Source organism: Gossypium hirsutum, chromosome D10 (assembly GCF_007990345.1).
Source record: "Gossypium hirsutum isolate 1008001.06 chromosome D10, Gossypium_hirsutum_v2.1, whole genome shotgun sequence".
NCBI lineage: Eukaryota > Viridiplantae > Streptophyta > Magnoliopsida > Malvales > Malvaceae > Gossypium > Gossypium hirsutum.
Genome location: NC_053446.1, coordinates 54,604,132 through 54,623,721, shown reverse-complemented (window position 1 = coordinate 54,623,721; position 19,590 = coordinate 54,604,132). Strand labels below are relative to the sequence as shown.

The window sequence follows — 19,590 nt, the reverse complement described above, 5'->3', positions numbered from 1 at the left end:
CAAAAATTATAGGGTGTTAGGGGTGGAAGGTCATGACTTCGTTTGGTGATCTGAATGGTGAGGTGGCGTGTTTAACCGTGGGGAACATCATATCTCTAACTGACGATGTGAAATGAAGATAAAAAAAAGCATAGTTCAAAGCTTTGGTCATTGTTTTAGAATATTTAGAGCCAACTATTAGGAGATCTGAATCATAGAACTCAACGATGAAGAGGAAACCTCTTCTGATGTCAAAATCGTTACAAAAGGCCACCACAAACAGCGACATCGATGGTTATTATTGAATACCATAGTTAGGGTTTTCAATTGAGAATAATAATGGAAAGAAAAGAAACAAAATAAAAAAAAATGAGAATGCGAAAAGAAAGAAAAAAGGAATAATAAAAAAAGGAAAGTTATGTGAATTTTAATGAGAATCAGATGAGAATTTTAATAAAAATTAAATGGGAATTTTAAAGTTGGTGACAATTTAAAAAAATTGAAGGAAAAAAAATATCTAATGGGAATTTAATGAAAATTAAATGTTAACAACTCACTTCCACTATATTTTTTTAAAAGTTGGTGACAACTTTTAAATAAATATTTAAAGGACAAAATATTTAATGGGAATTAAATGGGATTTTTAAAGTTTCTGATACTTTTTAAAAGTATATGTAAAGGAAAAAATATATGATGAGAATTAAATGAAAATTTTAAAATTGAAAACAACTTTTTCAAAAATTATTTAAAAGAAAAAAAATTAATGGGAATTTCATACTCCCTGTTTTTTTTATTTACTTTAAAAAGCCCTCAAGTTGAAAAATGGAAAACTAAATAATATTATTATATGCAATCAATGACTTCTCATAAATCTCTTAAATATTAATTTAAAATATTAAATTCTTTTCATATCTCTATTTTTCATACTTGCTACTCTCTTTTTCCTTCTCATTTTCGACTTTTTCTCTTCGATCCGTTTATATTTCTCTCATATCTCTTTTTTTTTCCACTCTCATTCCATCTAAGATTATTTGTGTTTAGTTATCCTTTAGTAAGTTTTTCAATCCATTCATGGTGGCACTGTAAGGCCAAGAAGATAAGAACCACTTTTATTTCTATTTTTTTTAATTTTTTTTATCTATTTCAACGGTTTATTTTTAGCTTTTTTTTTTCTGTTTCACCTTTGTTTTTTTTTAAATTCTCACAAATGTCGCTTAACACACCAGCAACACCAAAAAATAATTATTTTTTAAAAAATTTATTGGTATCGCCTGACACACTGGCAATACCTATTAAAAAAATATTTTTTTCTTTTTTTTCTACTGTGAATACTCTTTTTTTTATGGGTATTTCACAGTGGCAGCACCCAAATTTTTTTTAAAAGCCGATAATTAGGTCATCATTGGGGGTGGTGCTGTCGGTTTGTCAGGCGACACCGATAGTCACTGTAGAGATCATGTCATTTACATATATAATTTTTACCCTAGGTCATTTTTGTAATTAATGAATTAAATTGGTTTTTTTTTTAAAATCCTTATTTATTTAATGAATTTGAAATAAAATTATAACTGTATACTTGGTTGAATTTGAAAAAGAAAAGTTGATTTTAAAAAATATTTAGGGTTCTGGACTAATTTCTGAGATATTTAGGGAAATAGGTCGATTTTGGAGAAAGAAATGAAAACGTGTCCTACAGGGCGCACTTTCTGACTTTTTGATGCATTAGCTCATTTGGTTAGATGGTTAAATGTTAGTGATTTTGTTTTTGAGTCTCGAGTTCAATTCCACTCCTACTCGCATTTGTATTTTTATTCATTTGTTTCAACCTTTACTTTTATTTTTAATTATTATTTTTAACATATAAGCTCATTTGGTTCGATGGTTAATTAATAGTGCAATTTTATCCTTGAGTTTCAGGTTCTGTAATGCCCCGAAATTTGGAATGCCTGTTGTTAAATTCTGTTAATATTTAAATCTCTATATCAGTGGTTAAGTGTCTTGTTTATGTGCTTGAGATATGGGGTTTAAGTCCTACTTTTAGAAGATTTTGTTATTTCCTTTGATTCAACTTGTATCTCTGAGCTTTCAACTTAAGAGTATTTATGAGTAGTAAATCTATATCAAGAATAAACTTGTTGGTTCAACAATTAAGCTGCTGTGTATCCTTGGATTTTGTGTTTGAGTCTCTGTGAAAGCAAAGCGAGGGTATAATTTTACTACTCTATACAAAAAAAATCAGTTGCTTTCCCTCTTTATTAATTAAATTTCCTAAATTTTCTTGTTCTTTATGTTTGTTCCTTCTTCCCTCTTTTCTTCTTTTCTTTTTGTTTCCTGTCATATTCTTCCCCTCTTTTTACTTCTTGTTTTGGACACTCTATGGGTACGCTTCGTTACTCTTTTCAACGATAAGGCTGATCGTATAAGTTTTAGTGTGAATTATGTTAATTAATGTCTTTTGTTGTTTTTTGTCAAGAATTAGTTTTCTACTTGTTTGGCTCGATTTCTATGTTTAAGCGTTGATTTGGTTGTCTTTTTAGGCAAGAATTCTAAAGGTAACGTTCCTTCAACACGTTAAATCGGTATATTGTTGTTTTGTATGAGGTGAGTGAGAAATGGCTCGAGATTTGTGCTTCTTTGTCAAAGTTTTTGAAATAACTCCATTTTGTTCGACTGTTTGAGCGTTCGTTTCAGAATTAACTATTGAATTGGTCTTTGGTTGTGCGTTATTAGGTTCCGGATCTTTCTTGTTGCTTCCACGTCGAAACTACTTTAGGTGTGTACTGAAAACCTGATTTTCTGTGATTTTTGAATGCCGAAAAACATGGTTGTTGATGCAACGCGATCGTGTGACAGGCCGTGTAACTCACTGTTTGTGATTTAGGGTCACAGATACCAAAGATACGGGCGTGTGTCCAAGCTGCGTGAGAGTTATTTTGAGATTGGAGTCACACAGGCGTGCACTTAGCCGTATGCCAGACCGTGTAACTCACTATTTTGAGCCACACAACCGTGTGCCAGGCTGTGTGACAGGCCGTGTATGGCATTAATAAAAGAGTTATTAATAAAAAATATGACTTAAAAATAAAAAAAAACTTGAAAACAATATATTTATTAATTTAAAATATTAATTAAAACTAAAAAAAACTTGAAACAACATTAAATAAAAAATATAAATATGCTTTGTAACCCCTTAAACCCGACCTAAACACTATGGCCAAATCTCGAAGATCACATTGGCCATGTTGATGGCGCAGAAAAACATTTAGCTATTTTCTTTCAACAATCATCATCTTTTAAAATCGACGTTATGATTTGCTTGAGAAATACCAAAGTAATATCTTTAAATTTCTTTAAAAAGAAATTATCAAAAATTGATTAGGTTGAGAAGTTTAAGATTTGAACCTTTGAAGAAAACATCATACCTTGAAATGTCGTAGTAGAAAAATGACCAAATCGTACTTGTTGATTTAAAAATCGTAATTTAATACATTAGATAATTTATTGAATAAGTGAATAAATATATGCAAGTTTTCTAAAAACGTATTCTTGAGTTTGAAATGATAATATTGGATTGATTTTGTCATTAAGTTAAAAATATAGTTTTTCTTAGCAAATTGATAAATCATTTTAAATAATAGTTTTAAAAAAATCAACTTAGCAAAAACATTCAAAAATCTAAAATCCAAATAAGTGTCTCATGCCACAGTTCACAATAATAAATAAACAGTCTCAAATTATCGAACTATAAAGTGTAAAAGTTTATACTTAAAATGTATTCGAGTGCACCTCTATAAGCTAAGCCCATGTCCTAACCTCGATTATTATCTGAAAAGTTATGAAATGAAGAGGGTGAGCTTTTAAAGCTCAAAGTAAGTCTTCCTTAAAACATAAGAGTGAATAAATCACATAATTCAGAAAGATAACATAAAGTACACAAACAAGCCAATTTCACATATATCTATATGCATGACAATGTAAATACAAAATTTTTCAGAAATCAATGTAGAGTTTTCAGAAAACGTTCCTACCCATTTCCACTACACATCATAAAAAAGTTCTCTCAGAACTCATCCATTGAATAACACACCAATATTGTAGACAAGCTGCTAAATATAGATATTGTAGACAACCCACCAAAATTGCAAATATACTATCAGATAATGTGGTTAAACCACCAGAATATGCAGATTATTAAACTGCCAGAATCTTTCACCTTTCAACATAATCCCAATCCCATGCATGTGATATAGCATACAAAAAAAATATTTTTTAATAGGCATGCTTTATATACGAATCAAACTTTTATTACGGATCAATACAGTGGGCATGCTGAACATGCGAATCAAATTATCATCAATAGAAACAATGACACGATTATTTTCATGCTTTTCAAATAATGTCATATAGTCACAATACATGAGTGTCTGTGTCAGGACATAAACATGATATTTCATTTAACAGTAAAACATACAATCACATTCATAACAACACAGATTTGATAGTTCAGAATCACTTACTTGAAATTCTCCATTTTAACGAATTTATCAATCCTTTTGAATACATAGTGTATTCGCATATTTTCACGTTTCAAAATTGTTATAAGAGTATTTAACATTAATACATATATTTTAATTAACAAACAATCTCAAAGTTTTTATAGTAGATTAAACCTACACCTTGATTAATATTTCTTGACAACTCCGATTTCATTTCCAAACTCCAAGAAAGGAGATTCGATCTTGAATCTTTAGATTTGATAAAATAAATACCATATCAAAATAATGATACGTTCATGTGATTTTCATATTGATGATTAAGTGAGAATACTTACTTAATTAGTTGCCCAAATAATGTACTCTTCCAATATTAGGAATACGAATCCAAACGATTTAAGATCAAACACTTCACATATGTGCAAATAATCATTAATGTTAGAATCGGCCTAAAAATATGGAAAAAGGAAAAGATTGGAATCGAAGAATTTATGAATTACTTACGTAAAATCGAGAGAGGAGGCTCAATGATACCTATGGTGGTTTGATTCGAAAGGAGGATTCGTGATTAACAAAGTACAAATAATAATAAAAAAGAATGGTGGATTAGTAAAAGGATGTTAATAAATCTTTTCTAATCAAAATATAAATGTTTAAACGAATGAAAATTCAATTACAAAAGAAAGGAGGAGGAGAAGAAGAGAAACAGAAAAAAATAATGGAGAACGACAGCGGCAGCACGACGGTGGTACGACGGCGGTGAAGGTTCAGTGTGGTGAAGCAGAAACCATTTAGGCAACTATTCATAGCTTCAAGTCAGAACAAAACAGATTCGACGACTAACTAACATCTTTAACTTTCTTTCCTTTCTTAATATTCATGCATGTAGAAAGATTAGGAAACTTACCATCTTGATAAATCATAAATTATTTGTGCACAGTCTTTAGCTTTTTTCCTTCATGTAGACCTCTCCTTAATCTCCCTCTCTTGTAACTCCATTTGTAAGGACGATGAAGAAAGAATAGGGAAGAAGAGAATCATCCCGGAGATTAACATCTCTTCCTTAAATAATACCCCCATTCTTTCACCAATCTAAATTCCAACAGCTAAGTGTACAAATCCATAATAATCGTGTCTCCCACTAACATCTTTCTAGTTTATAACCAACCGGACCATAGTTGAAAACCAACTTTTCCAAAACTAGCCCACCAATTTCCTCTAAGACCCGATTTTTTGTGTAGTTTTTTAATTAAATCCCCAAAACCACGATTCCCACTTACCAATATACTTCGAGGTATGATGGGATGCCTCTATTTATAGTTGAGCTATTCCAAATCCAACGATACAGATCGTTTTACATCAATGGCTAAGATTAGTCCCTATCTACAAGATGAGAGTTTTAAAGGATTTAAACTCTATATATCTTTATCCCTTAGGATGGTAACTCTAGTTTTACTAGAGTGCTTCACTGGACCACTAATGTTTTAAGTATATGAGCTTCAGTTTACATTCCACAAATTGGGTGTCACAAAGATTATATATGCAATTGATGTGCAAGTATACACGGTCGTCAACAAGTAATTAACTTGGTGAGTTAGAGTATCGTCTCCACAGGGACTGTATATGTAAAACAAATTATTGTGAAATTATAAATTAGCAAGTTAGTGGTGAAAAAAAAAGTGTGAATTAACTACTGAACTAAAATGAATGACTAAATATGTAAATGAAAATGAAAATGCAAATGAAAAGTGGAGCAGCAAATCTCGAGGTTTAACAACTATGACATGAATGAGCTAGAATAATTACACTCCTCAACTTAATTTATTCACAACAATGTTTAATAAATGATCCGGAAAATTTCATGGCAACTCAATTGTTTATTAACTTAGAATATTTAGTCATAAGCTTCTGCCGAAGTCCAATGTTTATCTATTAGTCAATATGCATATATGTCTACTTCATATTTACCTAAAGATTATATTATAAAGCACCATTCCTTAGAAATTATGTGAAGTAACAGTGATATTTCTATACTGAAACAATTTAATCACATTAATCCTAAAGTTATGCAAGATAATAAATACATTTCGATATTACTATTAATTTGACCTAATTTCTCATTAAAAGATCAAATATGCACCATTCAAATATCATGTCCACTAATTACCATCCGGTTCTGATTAAATAACTAATTTAGATGCAGTCAAACATTTATTATGCATGAGCAACATGTCTATGATTTTATTTGGATGAATAATCAATTGAGGCACAAAACATTAAAAACATGTTATGAACAATATAAATCAAGAATGTGCAATCATTCTAGCATAAACAAAGCTAAGTCCTCATTATTAAATCAAAAGCAATATAATAAATTGCAATCATGTTTTTCAACTTAGAACAAAAATAAAGATTAAAGGAAAGAAAAAACTCCAAGTAGAATATGATGGTTCTCCGTGACGCTGCTCGTGGTTGTTTCCTCCTCCTTTGCTTCGATGCAAATTCACTCCTCAGGTGCCCAGCCTTAAGAGCTTTAACACTCTAGAATTATTTCACTCATCTTTCTTTCAAATGTAGAGAGAATGCAGAAATGAAAATGAGAGATGAGAGATGCTTGAATGAATGAGGGATGTTGATAGATGGATGATTAAGTGATTGAGGAATGGGGGACTATCTATAGTAGAGATGTATTAGAAAATAGGATTTGGAAAACGCAGCAGAAAATAAATTTAGGGGAAAAACTAGAGATTTTTAAAAAAAAATTCAAAACAAGAACTTGGTTACGATATCTAAAGTGATAAACACTTAATCAAAATTGATAAACACTTAATCAAAATTGTACATTTTCGATTCATCTAGGATGAATGCTTCAACCAAGTAGTCTTCTCTATTATGCTCAAGCTTACGTCTACCGAGTATGGGCTCGCTTCGATTCAGAAAATTTTTCACAAAATTACCAGTAGGGTAGTTTCGTAATTTTTCTAAACTTTTGAGCCAAGTTGTAAATAAGAAAAATATCTCTAAAAATTTTCTAAAATATTTTATTCAGAGAAATTTCTCTCTACAACTTTCTCTTGAATTCAAATATGTGTAAATAATAACCTAAGGCTCTCTTTATATAGGGAGAGTTTAGAAAATTTAACTATGATTAAACTTAATCATTTTAATATTAAATTAATATAATATTTATTTTAATTTAATATTAAATCTTATTAAATTAATAGAATATTTATCTGCAAGATAAATATTAAATTAAATTTAATATTAAGATAATCACTTCAATATTAAATTAATAAAATACTTTTAAGATAAGTATTAAATTAAATTTCATATTAAATATATTAAAGTAATATTATTTTTGAAATAGTTAATCTAAAATCAAATTCTCTGGTAGAGTCGCAGTAGGAGTGTAATTCTTCCATTGCTCAACCATCGAAGACCCACTGTCGTCAACCATTTGTCGGCCACCAGAATGCTGCCATTGTAGCTGCTAGCACCTCGAGTTGGTTCAGTTTCTGTGGGTTCGATTCGAACCAGTGACGACCCGACTGGTTCGGTCTAGCCATCGATTAGACTGTCGGCCTAGTTTCACATATTAGACCTGGTTTGACCAGTTTTTGGGTCTTGCTCTTGGTTTTGTGCTCTCGGGCCTGATTTACGATCTCAGGTCCAATTTTAAAATTCAATTACCCATTGGGCCAATTATCTGACTTGAAAATTAATTTCCAAAAATATAATATTAATTTTAATTAGTTTGATTAATTTAATTTTAGTTTATCAAAATTAATTTTCCCAAAAATTATTTAGATTTTCCAAATTAATTTTTCAAGAAAATTCTTTAATTAAATTCTCTAGTTGAACAATTCTTACAATCGTCCAATTTAATTCCACATCGAATAAATTGACTCAATTAAATTATTTACAAAGTCGTAAATTTTTCTTCTTATTCAAATGTAGTCCGATCGAGCTTTTGTTGAGCTAGCAGAAGGACTAATCGGATATATATATTAATTAGGCTCTAGTAATTGTAATTATGTTCAGAAGTATTGTTCCGATAATTCGCAATTATTTAATCATGGAGTTAGTCCACAAGAAGTATTATGATTGAAAACTCTTTATTATATACTTTTTACAAAAGCAATTCATCCAACTGCTTTGTCTAATGACCTCGTCATGTGTGTTACCGTCATATAATATCCTTGATTCCTTTGATTTAAATACGTCATTCAATGCAATTCTATTTTATTTCATTGTCACCATTGTGTCTTCTTAATGATTAATATGATCACTATCAACAAATGACCATGATAAATTGTTCATTTGAGAACAAATAACTCGTGGCCACGTTCCATATTTATCAATCCACATAATGTCAATGAAAGGATATCGTTAACTATTTAATTGAACTATGAATTCCACTATTGCTAGTAAAGCCATGCCATACACAAGTTATGTACCCAACATACCGACTCTCAACTGTATCATTTTTAGATCATAAGCCTCCACTTATATCAAATCATATGTGTTACATACAAATAGTTACTGACTAACTTAGGATTTAGGTAAATCGCACAATAAATGTCACAAGTGAATTAATTCACAAACGAATTCAGAATTAATTTATCTTGGGTCTAGTCTAATGTATCATTCTGCCAATAAATACATCTTAGTCTCTACTCGTGGAGTCAACTGTTCTAATAGCCAAGACTAGTCATCTCTTCAATTGGAATTATAGACGACATAATATCATTCTCAGTATTTGAACCAAATGCTCACTTTGATTCTTTAACGAGATTACAGACTCGTTTAGATTATCTACTGAAGTAAGTATAAATAAAATTATAAAAAGTATTATCAATTACTCAGATTCTACATAAATTAAATATGAAAAAGTGTTGAAAATAACTCTATATTTTAGAGTTATCATTGAGTCAGTTCAAGTCGATCGAATAAACCCCATTTTAACTTTTGACCTCTATAAAACATTTCATGTATATTAATCACGGGCTTTGATATGCGACGTATAAGGGTTTCAACCTATTACTTACAACTTACAAACTGTCTAACAATAATCCTAAAAGATGATTTCTTAAAAAACACTAGGCATTTCAGACTACTTATTGGAATGTTGATGTATGTATACTTTATAATTTTATTATTTTGGGTGGAAGCTGGCAGTTGGAAGAACCCAAGTGGGTGTGTTTAGTGGCTAAAGTGTGCGATAATGTATCCCCAAGAGAAGGACCATTTCCATTGTGAGAAAGTAAGTGGGGGACTAAGAGACAAGGCATGTGAAGGGAACTGTCATTGGCCTCTAACACTAAAACATTTGGGTAAATTCCACATCACCCTTTTCTGGATCTCTGTTTGATTAATGTGGTCCCCAGCAAATTTGCCTGGGGATTGGGGAACCTTACGGTCACAATTATTAATCCTACTTATATAATAACGTACCAGTATTTATATTTTTAAGGTACCAAACGTATGACATATATACTTTATAAACTATAAAAAGTTACAGGGGCTTACTTAATTTTAAAAAAAGTTACTAGAATTGGAGGTTACATTTATATATAATAATGTTTTTTTTTTATTTACAATAGTAGGGTAAAGTCCAAATAACTAACGTGACTAGCGCAATTCAAATATAGATCACACTTAGAGCATTAAACACCCTTGACCATCAGCCCATCATATGGGGTTTATATATAATAATATTTGAATTAAATATTCAAAAGCCAAAAATTTTAATTTTTACTAACAATACTAAAATATTATTTTTAGTAGAAAATGTCATAACAACAGTATATTTCATCAACAAACATATTTCAAAGAATTAATTCTTTTAAATAATTAGGATTGTAATCAACTCATTCAAAGTTATTTTTTATTGAAGTTCAGTCAAAGTTAAATGCCAGATTCGCTAATGAGTTTCAACATGCATAATTATTATGTGTGAGTTTTATTTAATTATATTTTAATTTTTTATCTGTTTATAATTTAATTTGATTTTATAATTGTTCAAATATGTATTTATGATTGTATTTATATTTATATTTATAAAGTGTAAAAAGAATAAATTGCAATTGAGATAATCAAAGAAAAAGAAAAAGTAGAGCAATAGAAATGATTTTTCTTTCTTTATATAGATAATATGATTGTTCCAAAAAGAAGTAAAGGGAGACAAAAATATTTGAGTTTCAATTTTTTCTTCTTCCATGCCTTCTTCAAATGAAGTAAATGGAGAGAAAAGAAGAAGAAAAAGTTTTTAATTGATAAAATGTCATTTTTACCTTTTTTTTTATATTTTAATCTAATAAAATAAATTGGTTTTGAATGGTTAGCAAATCTTTTATTATTATTATTATTATTTGCAAGTGAAAATAAAAATCACATGTTATTATCTTAGTTCTGCTCGTGAAAAATTCACTTCCACCGGTTGTTAAAGTTAAGTTCATATATGGCATCATTTAAGTCTAGCTCAATTTAAAATATAAAGCTTCAATTTTGTCCAAATTATCTCATATTTGTAAATGATTAATTTAAATCCATTTGAAGTTGTCCATATTTTTTTTTAATTTTATTTCAATCCATATGTTATCTTTTATTTAATACTTAGTAATTTATATAGTATATATATTGTTTTATGTTTTTACGAAAAATATATTGTTTTATTAAACTTAAACATAAAAAATATTATTTTAATATTTACATTTTAATGTTACATATTTTAACTTTCATATAATATAAATGGTATAAAAATAAAAAGAATAACATATTATAGGATTGAAAGCCAAGTTGAGCCAAGCTGGACAAAAGCCTTGAATATTATAGCACAAATTTGAGCTGTATTTTAAGTAAACCTATTTTTTTTTCAAGTTCATTTCTTAGACCTAATAATTTTGTCTTAATCCCTCAAATATCGAGCAAGCCTCCATGCTTGAATAAGCAGTTTGACCCTCAAACAAGCTTACTTTTTTTTATACAAATTTTAAAACTCTTAAATTGGAGAATAATAATTACGCTCAAACTCATGTTTGATGTTATAACAATATTGATATCAATTCAGTCATCTTATTATTAAAACTTTATGATACTTTTCTGAATAATTTTGATTTTTTATTATAATTTTATTTTATTTTATAATTTTTGTTATTATTTCTAATTTTTTCTTTTTATTAAATTTCATTATAAAAAAAAAGATTAGATTGTTTTAACGAGAACCATGCAGTTCAGAAAAAATTGAAATGGAAAAGATAAGTGAAAAGAAATAGCAGCAGAAACTAGGATTCATTTCTGCTGCTGATTTGAATTAAGCAAATCAAAACCTATTTTAAGAAAAAAAAGGAGGGAATTCTGCAATGAAACTGATGGCGTGAACCGCGGGGCTTGCATGTGCTGGACCCTTCATTTTACCATTCACTTCTTTGATCATCCCACCAACTCTAATCACCATTTCTCTGATGATGAAAACCCTGCTTTTTGGTTTTCTTTATAACCTTATAATATCATAATTCGCCTGCGCCTGCACTTCTTACTTACTAATTCATCATATTGAATGTTTCATTAAGCATCAGGACCCACTCCACGTAGGTAGGGGCATTAGTCTCCTAAAAAATTCTACTTTAATTCTTTTAATATTTTTAATTTTATAAATATAATTATATTTCGAATCTTAACAATATATTTTGAACTTTTAAAATTCTAAACACCTAAATTATTAAAATGATGAAATTGTAATTTTGCTATTGTAAAAATGTACAGCTTAATTCTCCTCCCTCAAATTCTGACTTTGCCCGTGCCTGAAAATTGTTAATAATATGTTTGGCTGAGTGAAAAATAAAAGGATGAAATCAAGAGCGAAAAAGTGGAAATAAATATAAATTTTGAGTACACTATGTACGTTTTAAAAGTTTAATTTCCTCCGCCTCTTATTTTCAATTCGTTATATGTATTTCACCATACGAAACCTATACTTCACTTGAAGGTAGAGCTGCACTCAACTCAATCACCTCACCCTACGAGATAAACCATCAATCGTGTGTCTTGCATTTCCATCACCCTATGAGGTAGAGAAATTCCTCTCTCTCTCTCTAGCCTAAGCTAACTAAATGTAATCACACCTAAACATGTTCGGGCTCTTGGCACATGGATATGATCTTTTTCCAATACTTAACCACTATCCTTTTCGTCATTTTCTTCATTTCCTCAACAAAACTCTATTAAATAATGGAAATAGATTTATTTAAAATTATTTAATACTTTCTACTTAATGGAAAGAAGAAGAAAAATATATTTAAAAAAAAATATTTCCCCACTCTTCAATTCTTTATTTATTTTTTCAAAATTTCTTTTCTACCAACAAGCAAGTCAAAAAGGACATTCACATGTGATGTCCTTTAGGCTAGACATGGTGTCCTTGTTATTGATTTTTCATTTACGCCAATCTGAATTGAATGATCATTTTTACAAGTTTTCTAAAACATAAAAGGGTATAAAACGACTGAGATTGATTCAAGTCTTAAACAAAATCTTTAGACTAGAAAAAAGGAAGGAAAAAAGGAAAAAGACCAAAGTCCCCAATCAAAGGGAATAAAAAGATTTCTTGAAAGGATTGGCGGGATTTCAGGCAATTTAAGGACAAAAATCCATAAAACTAGACGTGGGTGTATGCAAGCTATAGAAGAAAACAAAAAGGAGATGATCTTAGCAAAGATAAACTAAGACAAGGAATAAAGGTCAAGGGGGAAGTGAACTGAAGTATTAATAAATGCATGTGCAAGTGGGACCATTAGGCCTAGCGGTCGGTAGTCTATCCTTATGGAACTCGACTGGAACATTTGCATGTGCATATTTTGATCCTTTGCAGATCATCTGACCTGAAATTATGATAAATCTCTGTTCCTTTGTTGTGTTTTTTCCTATATAAATCCTTTCTCCCCCAATCCCTATGTCACAACCATCAAAGCAACCAACCTTTTAATTACCCCTTTTTTCTCTTTGTTTCCTTTCTTCCTCTCTTCCTCACAACTCACTTCAACGAATACTATGGTGATAGCACCATTAACTGCAACTTCTCTTCTGCTGTTTGTCTTCAGTTTTTTCCTGCAAGGCACCTTTGGTGACTATGGGGGAGGATGGCAAGGTGGCCATGCCACATTCTATGGTGGTGGTGATGCATCTGGCACAATGGGTAAGTTTGAGGACATTTTTAACAAAAGGAATTTATGGAAGAAAAAAGGGGGGGGGGGAACAAACTTATGAAGTGTGGGGTAATGAAAAAGTTCAAAGTTGTTTCAAGCACTTTTGGGTACCTTAATTAGTAGCTTTAAATGGTCTTTTTTAACTTTTAAGCTTAGTTTCTTATATCCGTTGGTGCTATTTCAGGAGGTGCTTGTGGATATGGTAACCTGTATAGCCAAGGCTATGGGACTAACACTGCAGCACTTAGCATTGCCTTGTTCAACAATGGTTTGAGCTGCGGTTCTTGTTATGAAATGAGGTGTGACAATGACCCCAAATGGTGCCTGCCCGGGTCCATTACCATCACTGCAACCAACTTCTGCCCCCCTAACTTAGCATTGTCCAACGACAATGGTGGTTGGTGCAATCCCCCTCTCCAGCATTTCGATTTGGCTGAGCCTGCTTTCTTGCAGATTGCTCAATACCGTGCTGGAATCGTTCCCATTTCATTCAGAAGGTAATATTTACAACACCCTTGAGTAATTATATGTACTACATTAATGATTTAAGCTCATCTTAGTAACAAAATATATGTTGGTCTAAACAGAGTACCCTGCATGAAGAAAGGAGGAATCAGGTTTACTATCAATGGTCACTCTTACTTCAACTTGGTCCTCATCTCAAATGTTGGTGGTGCTGGAGATGTCCATGCAGTCTCAATCAAAGGCTCTAAAACAGGATGGCAATCAATGTCCAGAAATTGGGGCCAAAACTGGCAGAGCAACTCCTACCTCAACGGCCAAAGTTTGTCGTTCCAAGTCACCACAAGTGACGGCCGGACTGTGACAAGCTACAATGTGGCTCCAGCAAACTGGCAGTTCGGACAAACATTCGAAGGTGGTCAGTTCTAGAGTTTAAGGCAAAGGGTCCCTAACTGGAAGATGTGTATGTAATAGCCAGTGTTTGAGACAGGGGAAGGTATAAGAGGGAGACTTAGAGTAGGAGAGGCTCAGTCCCATTGTGGCTGTATATAGCTGAGGTGGTTTATTGGCACCCGCTAGGCCTTATATAATATAGTTTTTAGTAAGCAGAGATGGATGGATGTTCCATCGCTTTGGGTTTTGTTTTAACATAGCCATGAATGAATGTCAATCGAATTAAATATTCCTTCACTTTATTCTCAACTTAACAGGTTAAAAGAACATGAGATCCTAAATTTATAATAAATGCATCATATGAATTTTCCCCATAACACATATAATAAACATTATCACTCACATGCTATGTCTGCAAATTCTTGGAAATGTTAAGCACCAAATCACAGTTAAAACAAATGTTATGATCCACTCCAAACATTCCTAGCGATTTGGTTTCACGTTTTCAAGCCTGAACCGAGAACGAAAACTCATCATCGGTGACTGCTCTAGATGAGTACACATCCCCTTCACTGCCATACGAAGAATAGTCTTCAACATTATCACTATCCCTCTCTTTCAACTCTTCAATCCTCTCCAAAGCCTCTCTCAATTCCCATCTCTTCTCTATATCCCATTCGCAGCAACCCATCCCGATCTTCAACAGCTTCAGCATCTCGCCTTCCCCGTTCTTGGTCCCTTTCATGTCTTTGTCGAACACTTCTCCGGTCCATTCTTCTCTCACAACCGAGTTCACCCAAGTTGCCAAATCTGCATTGCCACCTTTACCTTGTCTCAAATAGTTGGCTGGGAACTTACCTGTTAGCATTTCGAGGATAAGTATTCCGAGGCTCCAGATGTCGGTCTTTCGTGTAGTTCGGTCGTATTGGGAGAATTCAGGGGACTTGTATGCCACCATGAATTGTTGGGCGTGTTCTTTGTTCATGACGGGGAGCAAGGCGTAGTCAGATAGGAGGGGGTCGAATGTGTGGTTTAAAAGGACATTGGAGGATTTGAGATGGCCATGGGGGAGTGTAAGGTTGGAGAGTTCATTGTAAAGGTAAGCCAAACCCTTTGCTACTCCTTTGATGATCTTCAATCTAGTTGGCCAATCAAGCCCTGGCTCTCCTGGAGCACGCCTTGCTGTGCAAATATGCTAGCCTAACGTTAATTGAGACAAAAAAGGGGGAAAAGGGTACTAAGAAATGTGGGAAAAGCGTACCATGAAGATGACTAGCCAGGCTTCCATTGGGAGCAAAATCAGACACCAAAAGCTTCTCTTCTTTTCTGTAATAGAAAGCCACAAGGGAAAGCAGGTTAGAGTGTGACAACCTTCCAAGTCGAACCATGTGCTCTCGGAACTCTTCCTTCCCCACATTATTCATTTGCTTAAACCTCTTCACCACCAAGGCTTCCCCACTCGAGATCACAGCTTTGTACGACGACCCAAAGCTCCCACTCCCCAGCACCTCTGCCGATGCCCTTAGCAACTCCTGCAACTGGAACTTCTCCCTGTCATTTCTCACGAAATAAAGTTTCGCTTTCTCACCTAACTTTCTGTAATGCTGCGATGATTGATCCTCTTTCTTCCCCATTATTACGTTCCCCGCTGGTTTTTTCTTTTCTGCCTTTTTGAACCGGGATGCCATGGCTGGATCTTTGAGGATATAGGAAACTGCGGCGATGAGTGCTAAGACAACCAACGAACCGGCTACCACGATGATTATTATGATGGTCCGTTTCTTTCTTGAGGAACTGCATTTGGGCAGTGGTTCCCCGCATAGGTTGTTCCCTGCCATCCATGCAAAAATCTTACATAATATAACACACATATTTAACTGTACATCTTTGTAATATTAGTCATGTTATTAGTGGATAAGCGGATAATTAACAAGGATTTAATTTATATCTAAATTAAAATTTCAAATAAATATATGTATCTAACTTATAGAAGGCTGGGTCTTGAACTAGAAGTGTTCTTTTTTTTTGTGTGTTCAACGAACTGGAAGTGTTTTGACTTGGTCTTGATCCCAAATTCAAAAAATATATATCATATATATTATATATATAGATATGGTCCATGGCCCATGGTATCTCCAGAACAGTTAAGTATTTAATCGAAGTTAACGTATAAAACTTGGGAATCTTCTTTTTCTTGTTTAGAACCTTGTTCCTTTTATCAATAGCGTAAGCAAAATTTGTGAATGTACTTGAAATGGAAAGCTTATTATGTTCGCATATGAGTGAAAACCAGAACTTTGAATCAATAAAACTAGAGATTTTTTTATATTGAAAATTGAACTCATGAAAATCATATATGTTAATAATAATATAATTGATACCTTCGAAGAAGCTTGCATTCATCTTCCTCAAACTATACGGTATCGGACCCTCGAGCTTGTTATAAGCTAGATTAACAAAACTGCCATCCTGTTTAAAATCCTGTTGAAAATCCGGTATCCGTCCTTCAAAATGGTTCTGCTCGAGGCTCAATTGAAACAAACTCGGCAATGTGGCCAATGATTTCGGGATTGAACCAGAGAAGTTATTCCATGCCAGAAAAACCCTTTGCAAGGCCGGCATGCCTGTGAATCCATCGTTACGTATCTCACCCGAGTAATGATTGTATGCCAAATACAAGGCTCGTAAAGAAGTGAGCTTCTTAACCTCTGGGAATGGACCACCAAAGCTGTTGTTCATAAAGCTTACGGTACGTAAAAGCTGCAACCCCGTTAGTGTGTCGACGTCGATTACGCCTGTCAGACCCATGTTTTCTAGCTTCAGACCGAAGACTGAGCCTTTGAAGCAGCGCACACCGGTCCAGTTTGGATTATCGCATGGACCTGGACCCGAGCCGTTCCAATCGTCTAGTTGAGAGCCGTAATTGGCTAAAGAGTCCTTAAACCTGAGCAAGATTTCGGCCTCGGTTTCACTCCATGATGGTGCAACAAAGCATGCTAATATGAACAGCAATGGAAACCAATAATAACATGGTTTTAGTTTATTATGGACCATTGTTTGAAATGTGAAGGGCTTCAGCTTTGGATTGGGTGGGGTGAGGGAGGGCTTGGACGAAGATGATATGGTGAAGATGAAGATGCAAAACGACAAAAGGACATTGTGATTGGGATTGACAAAGTCCCTGTTAAAGCTGAGCTGTGATGCGCCGGCAGCTTAAGGGTGTGAATAATTATTATTTGATATTAATTGAGGCTGAAACGTCAGTCTTTCCTTTCTTGACTTGGAACTGTTTTCATTTCTTGGTTGACGTCTGGCCGTCAACCTGAGTTTGGGAACAACGTTTGTTCTTGGTTTCTTAAAGGATTGTTCGGGAATATCTCTAGTAAGGATTGTCTTGGTCCTTACTCCATTGCTATCTTATAAGTACATAATCAGTTCTAGGATATTCACAGTAGCGGTGATTTTAATAAAATTTATATAGTTTTTAATTGCTTCTTATTAAAATTGTAATAACTTTTTTTTTATATAAAAGATATTTTTATATTTCATGGAAGTTAATTCTTTTGAGGATTCATGGGTGCATTTTTAAAGTTTGAATTTAAATTCTTCTGTTAAAAATGTAATGTATTTCACTGCACTCAACACTTATAGATAAAATAGTAATAACTTTTTTTTCTAAATTCAATGATTATAAGTAGTATTATTTATTAAACTTTTAGTATTAAAGGAAAAATATTTTTGATTAGTATTATATTATTATCATAATATAGCTAAATAAATTACTTTTAGTTCATGATTTTTCTCTTTTTAAAAGATGATGTTTGGATTGATTATACAAAATTGTACTTTTTATGTATTATTTCTAATCATCAAAACATTAAATCATATATTATGATATAATATGAATTTAATAAAAAATAATATTAAATTTTTAAAAAAAATACAAAATAAATTTAGACGCTATATAATTTTGTAGGTTAACAATATGTAAGGGTGAAAAAAATCATACATCATTAAAAGTAAAAAAAGAATTATTTTTGAAAATTGTATATTCGTATTTAATATAATAAATAACTCTTGAAGGTGGTACCTATAATTTATTTTGGACTAATTTGATCCCTAACTTGTAAACCATCGGATACTTTGGCATTTATGCAGTTAGTTTTTCAAAATATGTGGAGGACGTGGACGAATAAACAATGACATAATGAGTCAATAATTCTGACTATTAAAAATTTATTTAATTTTATAAATTGTAATTTTAAAATATGCTTCAAACATATTAATTTAATTAAAAATTTAAGCGTAAACTATAAGCTCAATCACTTATGTATGCTTTAATTTACATTTAGTCACTGAACTTCAAAAAATTATTTTATGGTCACTAATGTTATCTATTTGTTGTCTTCATTCAACAATCAGATCTTGTTAAAAGTGTAACGACAAGCTAATATAGTCGCTAACTTTGATAGTTCCCTTTTTCTTCTTTCTTTTTCTTCATTTAAAAAAAATTATTTCAATTTTCTCTCCCATCTTCGCCATCATCTTCATATTCATCTTCTTCCACGTAGCCCTAGCCATCACTGATGGTCTCTTTGTAATTCACCATCACCAAGACAATGATCGAAACCTATATGACATTGTTGATATAGGGAATCAATCAGGAGGAGGTAAAAAGGAGAGAGTGGTGGTTGTTTAGAGGTCGGTTCACTTGTGACAAGTGGGAGAGCGGGAGGAAAGAATTAAGAAAGGAAGAGAGAAAGAGAAGGGAAAGGAGAAGGTTGAAAAATGTTGGAGAATGATAAGTTATTAGGTGGAATGCTTAGGGAAGAAGGAGATCCCTAAAATCTCGTGTGCTAGGGTATATATATAAGAGAGGTCCCCTTGTCATGGAGTGCCATCTCATCGAAATACGGATGGTAAGTTGCTCATATGGTCGAGTAGGTGGCAGTTATGTTACATGTTAGTTGTCATCAAGCTTAGTACTTGTGGCCCTGCTCTAACATTCTCCTTATTAAGGTAATACGAGGTTGTTATGCCTTGATGGTCCTTTTTTGGTC

General features: G+C 32.3%; 2 protein-coding genes across 2 annotated transcripts; one reads left to right on the top strand and one right to left on the bottom strand.

Annotated features, from left to right (window-relative positions):
* The first annotated feature begins 13,319 nt into the window (after positions 1-13,319).
* On the top strand, positions 13,320-14,827 carry LOC107915645 (expansin-A8). Its single transcript, XM_016844780.2, has 3 exons — positions 13,320-13,665; positions 13,860-14,172; positions 14,263-14,827. The coding sequence occupies exons 1-3, from the start codon at positions 13,521-13,523 to the stop codon at positions 14,564-14,566; spliced, it is 762 nt and encodes a 253-aa protein (XP_016700269.2). The 5' UTR covers positions 13,320-13,520; the 3' UTR covers positions 14,567-14,827.
* On the bottom strand, positions 14,810-17,743 carry LOC107916279 (probable LRR receptor-like serine/threonine-protein kinase At4g31250). The gene is made up of 3 exons (XM_016845459.2): positions 16,912-17,743; positions 15,792-16,361; positions 14,810-15,712 (listed from the first exon to the last, which is right to left on the bottom strand). The coding sequence occupies exons 1-3, from the start codon at positions 17,582-17,584 to the stop codon at positions 15,036-15,038; spliced, it is 1,920 nt and encodes a 639-aa protein (XP_016700948.2). The 5' UTR covers positions 17,585-17,743; the 3' UTR covers positions 14,810-15,035.
* Between the last annotated feature and the right edge of the window lie 1,847 nt (positions 17,744-19,590).

What these genes read in the sequence shown, in the direction of transcription:
- LOC107915645 (XM_016844780.2), top strand. Translation starts at nt 13,521, where the DNA reads ATGGTGATAGCACCATTAACTGCAACTTCTCTTCTGCTGTTTGTCTTC. An exon ending in TGATGCATCTGGCACAATGG is followed by an intron (nt 13,666 to 13,859) that starts GTAAGTTTGAGG and finishes GTGCTATTTCAG; the next exon opens with GAGGTGCTTGTGGATATGGT. An exon ending in GTTCCCATTTCATTCAGAAG is followed by an intron (nt 14,173 to 14,262) that starts GTAATATTTACA and finishes TGGTCTAAACAG; the next exon opens with AGTACCCTGCATGAAGAAAG.
- LOC107916279 (XM_016845459.2), bottom strand. Translation starts at nt 17,584, where the DNA reads ATGGTCCATAATAAACTAAAACCATGTTATTATTGGTTTCCATTGCTG. An exon ending in GAATGCAAGCTTCTTCGAAG is followed by an intron (nt 16,362 to 16,911) that starts GTATCAATTATA and finishes CATGGATGGCAG; the next exon opens with GGAACAACCTATGCGGGGAA. An exon ending in CCTGGCTAGTCATCTTCATG is followed by an intron (nt 15,713 to 15,791) that starts GTACGCTTTTCC and finishes ATATTTGCACAG; the next exon opens with CAAGGCGTGCTCCAGGAGAG.